The sequence below is a fragment of the Marmota flaviventris genome, chromosome 1, assembly GCF_047511675.1.
Source record: "Marmota flaviventris isolate mMarFla1 chromosome 1, mMarFla1.hap1, whole genome shotgun sequence".
In the NCBI taxonomy this organism is placed as follows: Eukaryota; Metazoa; Chordata; class Mammalia; order Rodentia; family Sciuridae; genus Marmota; species Marmota flaviventris.
In genome coordinates this window covers 177,181,601-177,196,030 of record NC_092498.1, presented here as the reverse complement: position 1 = coordinate 177,196,030, position 14,430 = coordinate 177,181,601, and the positions used below count along the sequence as shown (strand labels likewise).

At 36.2% G+C, this 14,430-nt stretch overlaps 1 protein-coding gene and 1 pseudogene across 7 annotated transcripts in view; one reads left to right on the top strand and one right to left on the bottom strand.

Annotated features, from left to right (window-relative positions):
* Positions 1-14,430, top strand: part of Ankrd28 (ankyrin repeat domain 28) — a 202,538-nt gene that overhangs the window by 174,219 nt on the left and 13,889 nt on the right. For 5 of the 7 annotated variants that reach the window (XM_071619265.1, XM_071619273.1, XM_071619269.1 and 2 more), the window contains one exon: positions 5,073-6,973. In XM_071619265.1, coding sequence (XP_071475366.1) covers positions 5,073-5,359 — 287 coding nt within the window. In that variant the 3' untranslated portion in view covers positions 5,360-6,973. Of the gene's footprint in view, positions 1-5,072; positions 6,974-7,268; positions 10,399-14,430 lie in introns of those variants that run through there. The other 2 variants (XR_011709138.1, XM_071619285.1) reach the window with 2 other exon arrangements.
* Positions 7,301-14,430, bottom strand: part of LOC117794859 (biotinidase-like) — a 38,095-nt pseudogene continuing 30,965 nt past the window's right edge.

Genomic DNA, 14,430 nt, shown 5'->3' with positions numbered 1-14,430 from the left:
AGGAGGTTCAGTTTCAATCTACTACATAGGGATTTCCAGTTTTCCCAGTAGCATTTGTTGAAGAAGCTATCTTTTCTCCAATATATGTTTATGGTGCCTTTGTCTAATATGAGATAATGAATTCAGCAAAGTAGTAGGATATAAGATTAACACCCATAAACCAATTGCATTCCTGTATACCAATGATGAATCAACTGAAAGAGAAATCAGGAAAACTATCCCATTTACAATAGCCTTAAAAAAATAATAATAATAAAATACTTGGGAATCAGTCTAGCAAAAGAGGGGAAAGACCTCTACAATGAAGATACAGAACACTAAAGAAAGAAATTAAAGAAGACCTTAGAAAATGGAAAGATCTCCCATGTGCTTGGATTAGGCAGAATTAATATTTCAAAATGGCCATACTACCAAAAGCAATGTACAGATTTCATTTCTATTAAAATTTCAATGGCATTCTTCATGGATATAGAAAAAACAATTATGAAATTCATTTGGAAAAATAAGAGGCCCAGAATAGCCAAAACAATACTTAGCGAGAAAAGTGATGTAGGAGGCATCACTATACCCAGACCTTAAATTATACTACAGAGCTATAGTAACAAAAACGGCATTGTATTGGCATAAAAACAGACATGAAGACCATTGGAACAGAAGACACAAAGACATACCCATATAATTACTTATAGTTTTTATAATGACCTACATGGTCCTTTACTACATTACTTTCTTATTCTTCCTTCTCTCTCATCATTCCATTACATCGATTCGATTGCAGGGTTCTGTGTGCATTATAATCTTTATTCTGGCTCTTTCCTTTGTCTGGAACACTCTGTCCTCTAGGCATTCTTTGACTTAATTTTTCACTTGTTTCAAATCTTAGCTCAAATTTCATCTTCTTAATTAAACCTCTTGTAACTACCTGTTTTTACTACAACTTGCTGCATGCTCCTATCACAACATTCTTGGTCCTTGTCAACCTTCTCTATTCTATCCTCTTAATTTCCTTAGAGCTTACTTTCTCACGTATTGTGTATGATTTATTTTATTGAGTAGAATGAATATAAGCTGCACAAGATCAAGGAATCTTTGTCATTTGTATTCACTAATGTATACTAAGTGCTTAGAAGAATGTCTGGACATAGTGGGAGCTCAGTGAATATTTTGTTGCATGAATGATTATGCCAAGCACTGCTAAGTTCTAAGGATGCAGTGTGGAATGAGACATATTCTACTTCTATAATGACAGAAGTATAAACAGGTTGTTACAGTGCACTTGAAGTTCTCTAATTGGAGTTAACCTAAAGTTCAGTGAGAATACATCAGAGGTTCTTCAAACCCTTTCTTATAAAATCAGAGAAAAGGCTTCCCAAAAAAAGTAATTTCTAAGCCAGAATGTAAAGGATAAGTGTAAAGTGGGGAGGGCAGTTTTTCAGCTGAGAGAGTAAGAGATATAATGCGATGTGAGTATAAATATTGGGTCAAATAATAAGGGATCTATCTGTTCATTAGAAAAATAGTAGTTAGTCTGAAGGGGAGCAAGACTAGAATGGGGAAATTAGTTAAAAGTTCAGATGTAGATGGTAGTCAGAATTAAGGTAGAGGCATCTGGGATGAAAAGATGTAAATGGTTTATAATGATATTATGATAGGTCAGGTGTGATAGCACAGGCCTGTAATCCCAGGAGCTCAAGAGGCTGAGACAGGAGGATCACAAGTTCAAAGCCAGACTTCAGCAAAAGCTAAGCAACTCAGTGAGACCCTATTTTTAAATAAAATACAAAATAGGGCTGGGGATGTGGCTCAGTGGTTGAGTGCCCCTTAGATCAATTCCCAGTACACCCACCACCACCAAAAAAAAAAAAAAAAGATCTTAAGATAGGCTCAATGCTCAATGGGTCTTGGTCAAGGAGAGAAGAGGTTTGGGGGATAAAAAATTCACAGGCCATCCGACTTGTGGTGCTTGTGTGGATAGACATATCATTAATTGAGTAAAGAATATAGGATAACAGTTCAGTTGGGGAAAATGAAGAAAAATTCAGTGGAAACCCTAAGAAGGAAATTAGATATTTGGATCTGGAGTCCAGAAGCAAGATCTAGGTTGGACATAGAGTTTGAGGCAATAGCATATGTACTTCCTGAAATCCATAGAGGCAGGGATGTCATCTACAAACACAAATTCAAACACACCTAGCTTTAAAAGAATCTTGCATTATCGGAATTAAGTTTTTGGAGATACAACTACTATATAGATTAAAATGAGAAGCCTAAGCCATGGCACATGCTCATGCCTATAATCCCAGCACCTATGGAGGCTGAGGCAAGAGGATCTCAAGTTCAAAGCAAGCCTCAGCAAAAAAAAGCAAGGTGCTAAGCAACTCTGTGAGAACCTGTCTCTAAATAAAATACAAAATAGGGCTGGAGAAGTAGTTCAGTGATCAAGTGCCCCCAAGTTCAATCCCTGGTACCACCCCCCAAAATAATATAAAATGAGGAGCCTAATGCTAACATATATAAGACATTTGGCCACATAAGGAGACACTGAGTCAATCACTGATGCCTGCTGATATGAAGATCTGCTGACCGTTTTTAAGATTTTGTATATCTGATTTTATCTTTTTATGAAATTAAAAGAATAATAAAACATGAAGGTAAGTGGTGGTGATGGGGATATCCTCTAACACACTTCATAGTATTTTATAGTAATTGTGGTCCTGAGATGACAAGTTATGGTAAATACTAGTCTCATTTTATAATTATTTCTAGTGATGTGGTTATAAATTGCTCAAGTAACCACTGGAGTTGATGATTAATTGGGCTCTGAAGTCTAAATAGAGATGAGATGAAGGGGCTAGTACATCCTGTGCCTGTTATTCACTCTCAGAAGGAGATAGTGACATTTTGGTGGTTTTTCTGGAGGAGAAAGAACATGTTACATTTGCACAGAATGTCCTCCAAGAGTGTGCTGCTTTTATATTTCTGTTTAGCAGACTACATCAAGAGAGGAGTGTGTTTTTAGTCAAATTCTGTTTAGAAAACACTCATGAGTCCGCTTGCCAGCAAGAGCATCAGCAGCCAGCATCTTCAGCTCTTCAGAAGAGCCCTTGAAAGAAGTGCGGGCAAAGAAACACTATCCTTCTCCTAGTCATTTGAGCAAATATGGTTTAATTAATTAAAAACATGTACATCCTTCAACTATCCCTGCCAGTCTTGGCAGGGTAATTAGTTGTTCCTTTGACAAAAATGGGAATTTTTTTAAAAAATGTTTTTTATACGATACCTCTTTATTTTGTTTATTTATATGTGGTACTGAGGATCGAACCCAGTGCCTCACTGGGTTGCTAGGTTAGCAACCCCAGCCTGACAAAAATGGGGATTTCATAAAGGGAAAAATATTATTGTGTTTTCTTTATCATGGCTAACATAGCATGAATGAAATAATATGTATTATCCAGTTTATATTAGATTTTTTAAAGCTCAAAACTAATAATAGTAGACTGAAATCGGACATTATTACCTTATGTGCATATATGATTACATGATCTGTAACTTTACATCATGTACAACCAGACAAATGAAAAATTATACTTCATTTATGTATGATGTGTTGAATGCATTTTGCTGTCATGTATAACTAATTAGAACACATTAAAAAGAAAAAGGTCAAAACTAGTATTTATGACCAGAAGTAACAAGAAAATGGTTAACATAGAAGGCTAGGATTGTGGTCACTATGGTGGGAGAAAAAAGGGGTAATGTTAGGGAGTAGGTATATGGGACTTCTCATCTGTTCATAATGTTCTCTTTCTTGACCTGTATTACAGTTATACAAAAGTTTATTTTGTGATAAATCAATCTGCTATTTAAAAAACAAACGTGGCTTTTGAAATAAATATGCACATATGCGTATGAATACTAAAATGTAAAAGTAGTAATAGGGAATATTTAGATGTGCAACAAATCATAATAGATTAAAATTTTTAAATATTTGCAGCTTAAATGCCTATTGACTTCACATAAGTTAAAACAGTAAATGTGAACTAAAACTTCCACGTGGAATAATTGAAACTGGCCATCACATAGTATAGTCTTTTTTTTTTTGGTGGGGAGGGTACCAGAGATTGAACTCGGGGGCACTCAACCACTGAGTCACATCCCTAGCCCTGTTTTGTTTTTTATTAGAGACAGGGTCTCAGTGAGTTGCTTAGCACCTCGCTAAATTGCTGAGGCTGGCTTTGAACTCACAATCCTCCTGCTTCTACCTCCCAAGCTGCTGGGATTACAGGCATCCGCCACCATATCTGGCCTTCACACAGTATATTATTAACATCTTCTCTCTTATTCCATCCTCAAGGCTGGGTTTTATACCAACAAAGGTACTAGATCTTTCCTCCTGCGTTTGCTGTATTAATACTTATAGGGCCTGTGTCTAATGTCAGTTGTCTTCTGCTTTAAAAAAAATAATAAAGTTATAAAAAATTCATTTGTCTTGGACTAGAGGTTTTTAAAGTTTACCTACTGTTTTGTTCAATGGATGAAAACTCCCAAGAGAAAAGTTAAATTGACAACCAAGTGTCATTCTTTTAATATATATTTTTCTAGTACCTGCCTAGTGCCTTGTTCATGGATCTATACACATTTAGATTTCTCAGCACATAAAGATTTACTTATATAATTCTGAATTAATAGTATGCCTTTGTTCACCATCTAATGAAAGATTTATTGATCTTGGGGATTGTTTGTTTTGTTGTTGTTTATTTGTGTTATTTGTTTTCCTTATTCTAACCCAATATTTCTGTGAATTTAGTTAGATATGGATATATTGTGAGATCTTTAGGAAATATGTATCTCTGGCTCAGCTTCTTCTGTTAGTCTGTAAGGTCTCCTCCCACCCTAGATTTTTACGGTGCTTTTCTTTCTATTTATTGGAAAGTTGCAAATCATTCTGGTGACAATTTATTATAAACCAAATACTTTAAAAATGTCCCAAGTTGGAGACCATTAGACATGTTCATATATTTAATGAAGTACATCTCACAATGTTAATTTTTTAATTTTATCTTTAATTCTAGGCTATACTCCAGCTTTGGCCTGTGCTCCCAATAAGGATGTGGCTGATTGCCTGGCTCTCATTTTGGCCACCATGATGCCTGTCTCATCTAGTAGCCCTTTATCATCCCTGACGTTCAATGCTATTAACCGTTATACCAACACCTCAAAAACAGTGAGCTTTGAAGCCTTGCCTATCATGAGGAATGAACCTAGCTCCTACTGCAGTTTCAACAATATTGGTGGGGAACAGGAGTACTTATACACCGACGTCGATGAGCTCAATGACTCTGATTCTGAGACCTACTGAGAGGCTAAGCAAAAGATCTAAGGAAGGAGTTCTGACACTAAAGCTGCAAACTGTGCTTTTTCAGGAAAAAAGCACTGTTATTCATATTCAACCTAAGAGGAAAGAGCGCACAGTGAGCAAATGTAAGAAATGCGATGACATTAGGAAGAAGAATTTTAAAGGCAAGTTTTGCAAAAGGAACTTCTAGATTATTGAAATAGACTTGACCAGAGGAAAACACATTGATGTCAGATTGCTTTGTGGAATTTTTAATTTGGCTTTGCAGTGCCAGAAATAATTTGGGACACTGTGCACCCTAACCTGCTTACACAAGCAACACTATTGTAAAAGAAGAGATAAGAACACTAGATTTAAAATTATCAATAAAAGTACAACTAAATTTAAAGGCAATAAAAGTTTGGTACAGTAGGCATTATGTGCACAGCAAATTGCCAAAGGACCAAATAACTTAAAGATTTTTTAATAGAATGCCATTTTGTGGAAACTGGAGTAGGTGAAATGAGACGTTACCTAAACCAAACTTCAATATTTCTGAAAATGAAGTCAAAATTTGGTTTTAAATGTGGATTTTTTTTTTTAAAGAAAACATCTTGAAAGCCTTCCAATACTGTATTAAACCATGAAAGAAAGCAGATGTATTTTTGCATTTTTTCTTTTGCATAAAAATTTTAAAATTCCAATTTTTATAATATTAGAATTGAAAACCAGCTGACTGGGTGCAGTACGGGTGAAAATACTTGTGAAATAGACATGAGATGGATTGGGGTTGGGGCTGTTGGACAGATTTCAGTGGTTTGGGTTCAAAATGGAACTATTTTTGTTTAAAAAGGTAAGGAATTTCCTAGAATAAAAACTTCATGGAATCAAAAGGTAGATTATTTCACCCTATTGCAATTAAGTGGTCCTGGGGAATGAAAGTCAACTTCACTACTTTGAATGACACTGATTCGTCACTTACATTACTTTTGTACCTCCATAATGGGTTAGAGGATTTTTGTTATCATTTATTTGATCTTTGAGTTTTGAAAAAGTACAGAATCAAAAAGAAATATTCCCTTGTTATTCATAAATTAAACATCATCAAGTCTCTTGGAAGGCATTTCTGTATTAGGCAAGGTTCAGATTTGGAGTAGCATGTTGGTAACTTGTTACTCTTTGGAGGGAGAAGCACTTGCCTGCCAAATTGAAGGCTACCTTTCAAGTAACAAAAAAAGAGAAAAGGCTGACATTTGGACTAATACTTTATGTGGTTCTGATTTTACTGTAACTGTCACTTTCCCAGTAAAAATGATTTCACCTATGTAGGAGGTCTTAGGGGTCTGGGTAAAGTTCATAAATTGCAGCAAAATGATACCCAATTTTATTTTATCCTTTTGTATTGTGAAACTGGAAACTTTATGACATTGTAAATTATCAGCTGGTTTTCTGAATATAAAGTGTGAAAACACAGAACAGTATTTTGATCTATTTGATAATTTTGTGGGTTTTTTGAAAAATTAATGAGCATGTACATAGAAATAGTAACTGCTTGAATACTGTATTTACTTGCACTCTTTCAGTACATCAAGATTCCTGTATATTTTAGAGTATAATAAAACACAGATGTGAGTTGTATTTAATGAATAATGTATTTGTATCTGTGAATATTATCTAAAAAAATCTATAAAGTTTCTAGGGCATTGATTACTAGATTTTAAGCCTTTTTTCTAAAATATTTACAAAGATTATAATCATCCATTTTTCTTTATAATAAAGAAGTCATAATTAACCTTCCTAATTATTAGTGGTAGGAAGGTAAATATGCATTTTAAAGACAGTAGACTACATTTTCTATTGTACCTTTTGAAAAATAAGAAAACTCAAGAGGATTCTAAAAGTATACATATGTGTGCTTTCTCTTTCCTTTTAGGAATTCTCTTCTGAATTCCCTGAGGGAGTTTTCTAGAATCTCAGAATTGAAAGAGACCTGAGGTTCATCCAGTCTAACCTCTTAACAAATGCAGGAGTCCCTTCTACAAGGGTGATCTTTCCACCTTGAATACTTCCAGTGACTCTACCTCACCAAGCAGTCCATTCAGTTGTTGAGCAGCTCTAACTGTTAGAAAGGTCTTCCTTAGATGGAGTTGACGCCTCCCTCCTGGTAACTTCTGTCCTTGGGCTCAGGTCTGTCCTCTGAGAGAATGTTGGAAGGATGAGTCTCCCTCCCTCTGCCATGTCTTCTCTTTCACAGGTTGACTCCTTTGCTGAAGTGATTTCCGAAGGACTCATCAGACACACTCTTAGATTTACCACATCTAATGAAATCCAAGGTGTAGCTATAAAGTAACGAGTCTTTTTCATTTATATTCACACATACTAGAACTAGATCCTGCATCACAGTATGTAAATGATGCCTTTACTGAAAACATTTGAGTAATTCTTGGATTTCCTGCCCACTAGGACAACTTTTCTGTTGCTTTTTAATCACACATGTGACAGTCTGTCCCCCAACTTGTGCAACCATTTTCTCTGATACACTCTTGATGAGGGGGATTGCAGTGTACTGTTCGAGATAATATTTAAACTGCATCAGTATTTGGAATAAGGACATGAGCTACTTGAATGAGCAGACATAGAACCACAGTAAGTTTCTTTATAGTTACACCTCATGTGTCAAAAGCATTCAGGCCCTGTTCTGTTGTGTTTCTTATCTCACACAGAATGGAAAAGCCTGTTTGCTTTTTTTAACCTCTGCATGAAAGGTGACATCTGAAATCTCTGATGTGTATTATAATACCAGCTTCTACTCAGAAACAACTTGGGGAAATGATGGTAAAAGCAAAGACCTCCTTTAAAAGGACATTCAACTCAAAACAGTGCCATTTAGTTCAGAAGACCTCAAAATGTAGCTGTAAATTTGGGGTTTAATTTGGCTTATATTGGATCTTTTAAATAAAATTTTTAATGCAATTTAAAAAAGTGTCTTTTTTCTTTACATATGAGCAACTTTTCCCTTGTCTTACTGTGTAATTAGTGCTCATTTAGGACAATTTTGTTTTTGTTGTTGTTTGTACCAGGGATTGAACCCAGAAGTACTTAACCACTGCCCTTTTTATTTTAAGACAGGACCTCACTGAATTGCTTAATCTGGCTTTGAACTTGTAATCTTCCTGCCTCCCAAGTTGCTAGGATTATAGGCATGCATTACCATGTCTGGCTGTGACAAGTTATATCTTTCTTTAAGATTTAATGGCTTCTCATTAAAGCTGTGTAAGACGTTAGATGAACCTAACTGAAATTTTCAAATATATTAATTAAAAAGAAATTTGTTGCTTACCTGCTGTGTACTTGAGGGGTGAGAATGGACAGAAAGTCTAAAAATTGTGATGGTGTCCTTTAGAAGCTTACAATTTTATCAAGGAAAGAGAAAAGTAATAAAAGTATGATTGAGGTAGAAATGAATTGCTAAGGAAGATTAGAAAATAAAAAGATAAAAAATATCACTTTGAGAGGGAAGAACAGAATAGGCATCATGGAAGAGGCCACAAAGGCTGGACATCAAACAAGATTTTAGCAGGTCGAGAAGGTCAAACAATATCCTAGGTGAAGAAACCAAAACCAGAAATTTTTAAAATGATTGGTGGAGTGTCAGTTTGTGATGGAGTACATACCAGTACCTAGCATTCCTTAGCATAGAAAAAATCATGAAACTTACAAAAGAACTGGTTTAAAATATGTATAGAGATTAGATAATAGAAGTAAGAACCCATAGATATAAATAGGTGATTGGAGGGGCAGGTGAAAAGAACTCTAATTACTTAAAATCATCTCTGTGCAAGTAATAATATGAAAATGCCTATACAGCATTTATGATGTACCAGGCAAGGTTGTAAATGTTTGAAATACATTATCTCTTAATCCACACAAGTGTCTTATGAGGTAGGTACTATTAATAACACCATTTAACAGATGAAGAAAGAGAAATAATTAACTTGTACCTAAGATCACCTGGCTGGTAATTTGTGAAACTAGACAAATCCAAGTAGTTGTTTCCATAGTCTGTTTTTAAGCTGCTGACGACTTCTCACAGGCTTTTTGGTTGAAATTGGTCATTTTGAAGTTGGGACACATAATCGACTACTAAATTATATAAGTTCCTTCTGTTTTATTCTCTGAGGTTACTGTCTTTAGAAGAAACACAAATCTGACCACAACAGATGTTCATTGAATACCTGCTGTGTACCAGGAATTGTTCGAGGCTCTAGGCATACAGTAGTAGAGCAGGAGTCTTAGCTCATCCTCAAAGAACCTACTTATGTTTCAGTTGCTGTCTAACCACCTGCATCTCAATTGCCTAAAATAATCATTCTCACTCATGCCTTTGCAGGTTGGCTGACATAGGCTTATCTGAGTGACTCTGCTTCAAGGTGGGGCTTTGCCACCCGTTAGAAGGTGGACTTCAGTCTGCTCCATCTGTGCACATCCTTGGACCTGGGCTGAAGTACAAAAGTTATACAGAAGCTCTCACGATCATGGTAGGAATCAGGAAGGCAAGCTTGACCACACACCAACATGGTTTGTACCTCTGTGTGCATCACCTCTGCTGATGACTTTGCTGGCCGGAGCAAGTCATGTGGCCAAGCCAGTCTCCATGGGGTGGGGCAGTATTCTTTACCATTTGGGGGAGGATAGTTTGGGTTCAGTTTCCACAATTTACATAGCCCTGAACTGAGCCAACCAGTTTGTTGCTGTTTTCAGTTTTTTCATGGGCATGCTCAGTAGTCTTTCTTTGTGCCTGTTCCTACCCTTTTTGTGCTATTCTTCTAGTGTGGGTGGTCCAGATATAAAGCATGATAGCAAAAATGTATTTTGAGTTGGAAAGATCATTCTTGGCAGTGCAGGACTGACTGATCAGTTAGTTGTTGAATCTGCTCTTTTCCTAAGGTAGAGGACCGACCTCTTGTCCACTTCGGTCTCCAGAAGAAAGTAACATCAGTCCCCTCTCTGGTGTCTTAACTGTGGCCATCCCTCCAAAGCAGATCCTGCTCTAAAGGAAGATGGTAAGGTTTGGCCAGTGACTACTTGTTAAGACCAAACAAAACAAAAAATGCTGATAATATAAAATTGTATGTTCTGTCTAGATCATTTCTTCCATCCCTCTGCTTCATTCTTCTTTTGTGCTATTTATCATTTCCTTGTGGTTATCCCCTCTTGATTTTGTCTGCTATCTTAATGAGAACTGAAATACAGAAAAAGTTAATTTGAGAAAGTAGTAATTCTTTCTCTCTTTACCCTTTTTCCCCTTACTGAGATTTAAACCCAAGTATGCTCTACCACTGAGCTACATCCCCAGTTCTTTTTATTTTTTTATTAGTGAGTCTCACTACCTCACTGAGGGTCCTGCTAAGTTCCCCAGGCTGGCCTTGGACTTACTTTCTTCTTGCCTCAGCCTCCCAAGTTGCTATAATTATAGGCATGCACCCCCATACCTGGCTCTCTTTGCCCTTCTCTAAACTTTCTTTAAATTAAATTTTCATTTTTGAAGCCTGTTTATTCCTTCAATAAACATTTCTTAAGCACATGCTCTGTGGCAGGCACTGTTTAAATATACTGGAGATACCCTGGGGACCTAATGGGATGAACCAGATAAAGTCCCTACCCTTGGGACACTTACATTTCAGTCAGGAATACAGACAAGATGATTCCAGGTGATTGTTAGGCAGAGAAAGATGACAGTAACTGAGAACTGTTTGGGTTCTAGTGTTTGGGAGAGGTCCTTGAGGATAAAACGATGGCTTGTGTTTATGCATTATAGGATTACACAAACACATTTCTGATGGAAGATGAAATGATTTTTTGCTAAGTAGAGTGTTTGAAGTAACAGACTAATAAAAGCAGGAAAGGACAGATGAGATGCTGAGCTTATTCACCAAAGCAAACCTGAGGATTCTGAGTGAGGTTAACCCAAGTACATATAATAAGTTAACCCCATAATCATTTGTCCTTTGACTAGAAAGGAGGACTGGTTTATTGGTTTAAGCACCAGTTTCTGTCACTGAGACAGCAGGACTTGGCATATGTGAAAGAAAAGTTACTTGTGCTTCTAATGTTTTAAGTCTCAAAAGGGAATGCTGAAATTCAAGAGAATGTGAATGAAGGAATTCAAGGAGAAGGTGCTACTGGAGGAGAGCTTTGTCCCTCCCTGCACCTGAGTAGCCAGTGTATGTGTTAAGGACATGGAGGAAAAAGGACCTCAGCTGCCTGCAGTTTAGTGATTAAGAGGAAAACACCTAAAACACCATAAATAGTCAGAAGTTTTTCCAATGATATCAGTGAAAATGACAGAGTAAGAACCTCAAATTTTGCCTTGCCACAAAAATAATGATAAACTAGTAAAAATTTTCAGAATTGGACCGGGGTTATGACTCAGTGGTAGAGTGCTCGTCTCACATGTGTGGGGCCCTGAGTTCCACCCTCAGCACCACATAAAGATAAATAAAGGTATTATGTCCATCTACAACTAAAATATATAGATATTCAGAATCTACTTTCACAGAAGTCTTGCACCTTAATGGCTGTCAGCAACCTTAAGACATTCATTTAAGAAAAACTTGAGAGACTGGGTTTATAACTTAGTGATAGAGCACTTGTCTATCATGTGTGAGGAACTGGGTTCAATCCTCAGCACTTCCTATGAATAAATATTTAAATAGAGTGTCCATTGACAACTAAAATAATATTTTTAAAAAACTGTTAAATATCTATAAAAATGGTCGTGGTATTTTAATTTGCACTAATTACATCTCTTACTCTCCAGCTCTGTAGTAGCTTTGAAAACCAACAACTCACATTCCTGGTATAGCATAGCAGCCACTAATGGGAGCAAAACAAAGTTAGACCTCTTTCACAGTCTGATTCCCAAATGTACCTCATTCCCATTCCCTTTCATTTGTGTGCCTCATTCAAATTCTCATTCTCATTCATTGGTCAATGCATCTAACAACAGAGCATTAAAATGTGTGATGTGCTGGGCCCAGTAGCATGGGCCTATAATCCCAGCTACTCAGGCTGAGGCAGGAATATCACTTGAACCTCAGACTTTTTAAAGACTTCGTCTTTAAAAAAAAAAAAATAAAGTGATTCAAAACCTAATACAACTGCAAGGAGAAATATATGAATATACTTTTATAATTGGAGATTTCCATATCCCTCTTATCAGTAATGGAGATAAAAATCAGTAACTCATCATCACCAACTGTACTTAATGGACATCTATAAACACAGTAGCAAAATATACATTGTTCTGAAGCTCACATGTAACATTCTCCCATAAAACACATTCTGAGCCATAAAACACACTTCAACAAATTTTAAAAGGGTAGAAAGCATACACTACCTGCTCTCAGACCATGATGGAATTAAATGAGAATAAGAGCTCAAAATATTGAAGATTAAATAGCATTTTTAAATACAACAAGTGTCAAGAAAGAAATCTTGAAATTTTAAAATAATTGAATTGAGTGCTGGGGGTATATATCAGTCATAGAGTGCTTATTCAGCATGCACAGGCCCCGAATTCACTTCCCAGCATCACAAAAAAAACTAAATGAAAAACTCATCATAATTTGTGGGATGTCACAAAAGCAGTACTTAAATAGAAGTTCATGGCATTGAATGCATATATTAGAAAATAAGGAGGATTAAAATCAGTTTCCTGGGCTGGGAATGTGGCTCAAGCGGTAGCATGCTTGCCTGGCATGCACAGGGCGCTGGGTTCAATCCTCAGCATCACATAAAAATAAAATAAAGATGCTGTGTCCACCAAAAACTAAAAAATAAATATTAAAAAATTCTCCCCCTCCCTCCCTCCCTCCCTCTCTCTCTCTCTCTCTCAAAAAAAAAAAAAAAAAAAGTTTTCTAAGCATCTACTGAGGAACCTAGAGAAAGAACAAAGTAAGTCCAAAGTAAACAGAAGATTTTTTTTAAAAGTAGAAATAAGTGAAATTGAAAACAATTTCATTATAGAAAGTTACTGAAACCCAAAACTGGTTGTTTTAGTCAGGTTTTTCACCATTATGATCAAAAGACCTGACAAAAACAAATAGGAGAGGTTTATTGGGGCTCATAGTTTAAAAGATCCAGTTTATAGATAGTTGGCTCCATTGCTCTGGGCCCTAGGTGAGGCAGAGCATCATAGCGGAAGGGTGTGAAGGAGGAAAGCAGCTCTGGACATGACAGTAAGGAAGTATAAAGAGCTCCCTTCAGGAGTACAAAATGGAAACCCCAAAGGCACACCCTCAGTGATCCACCTCCTCCAGCCACACCCTATCTGTTGCAGTTACCGCCCAGTTATTCCCTATCAGGGGATTAGTACACTGATTAGGTTATTGCTCTCATTATCTAATCTTTTACTCTCTGAACTTTATTGCATTGTCTTACAAATGAGCTTTTGTGGGATAACCAATATTTAATCATAACACAGATACTTTGAAAAAAGATTGATGAAAGCAATAATCCTCTAGCCAGCCTAAGAAAACAAAGAAGATATAACTTAAAACAGAAAATAAAGGGCTTCCACTCAGAGCCCAGGGACATTAATAAAAGGTTTCTATGACAATTTTTAATCCCACAAATTTGATAACCTAAATTATTAAATGAACCAATTCCTCGAAAGGTATAATCCATTAAAAAAATTAAACAAATCTATTAGAGAAATTTTCAGTAATACTTTCTAAAACACCACAACCAAATGGATTTTATCTCAAGTGTGCAAGTTTAGTTCAATATTTAAATATCAAAGATGCAATCCATCCCATTAATAGACTAAAAACAGTCACATGACTGTATCAATAAATGCAAGAAAAGTATTTGACAAAATCTAGCACCCATTTTTATAATTTTTTTAAAAAATCAGTTAACTGAGAATAGGGGAATTTCTTCAACTCAAAAATCCTACCACTGTACTAGCTGAGATGAGGTGGCATATGCCTATAATTCCAACAATTCAGGAGGCTGAGGCAGAAGGATCACAAGTTCAAGCCTAGCCGCAGCAAATTTAGCAAGATGCTGTCTCAAAAGGACTAACAATATAC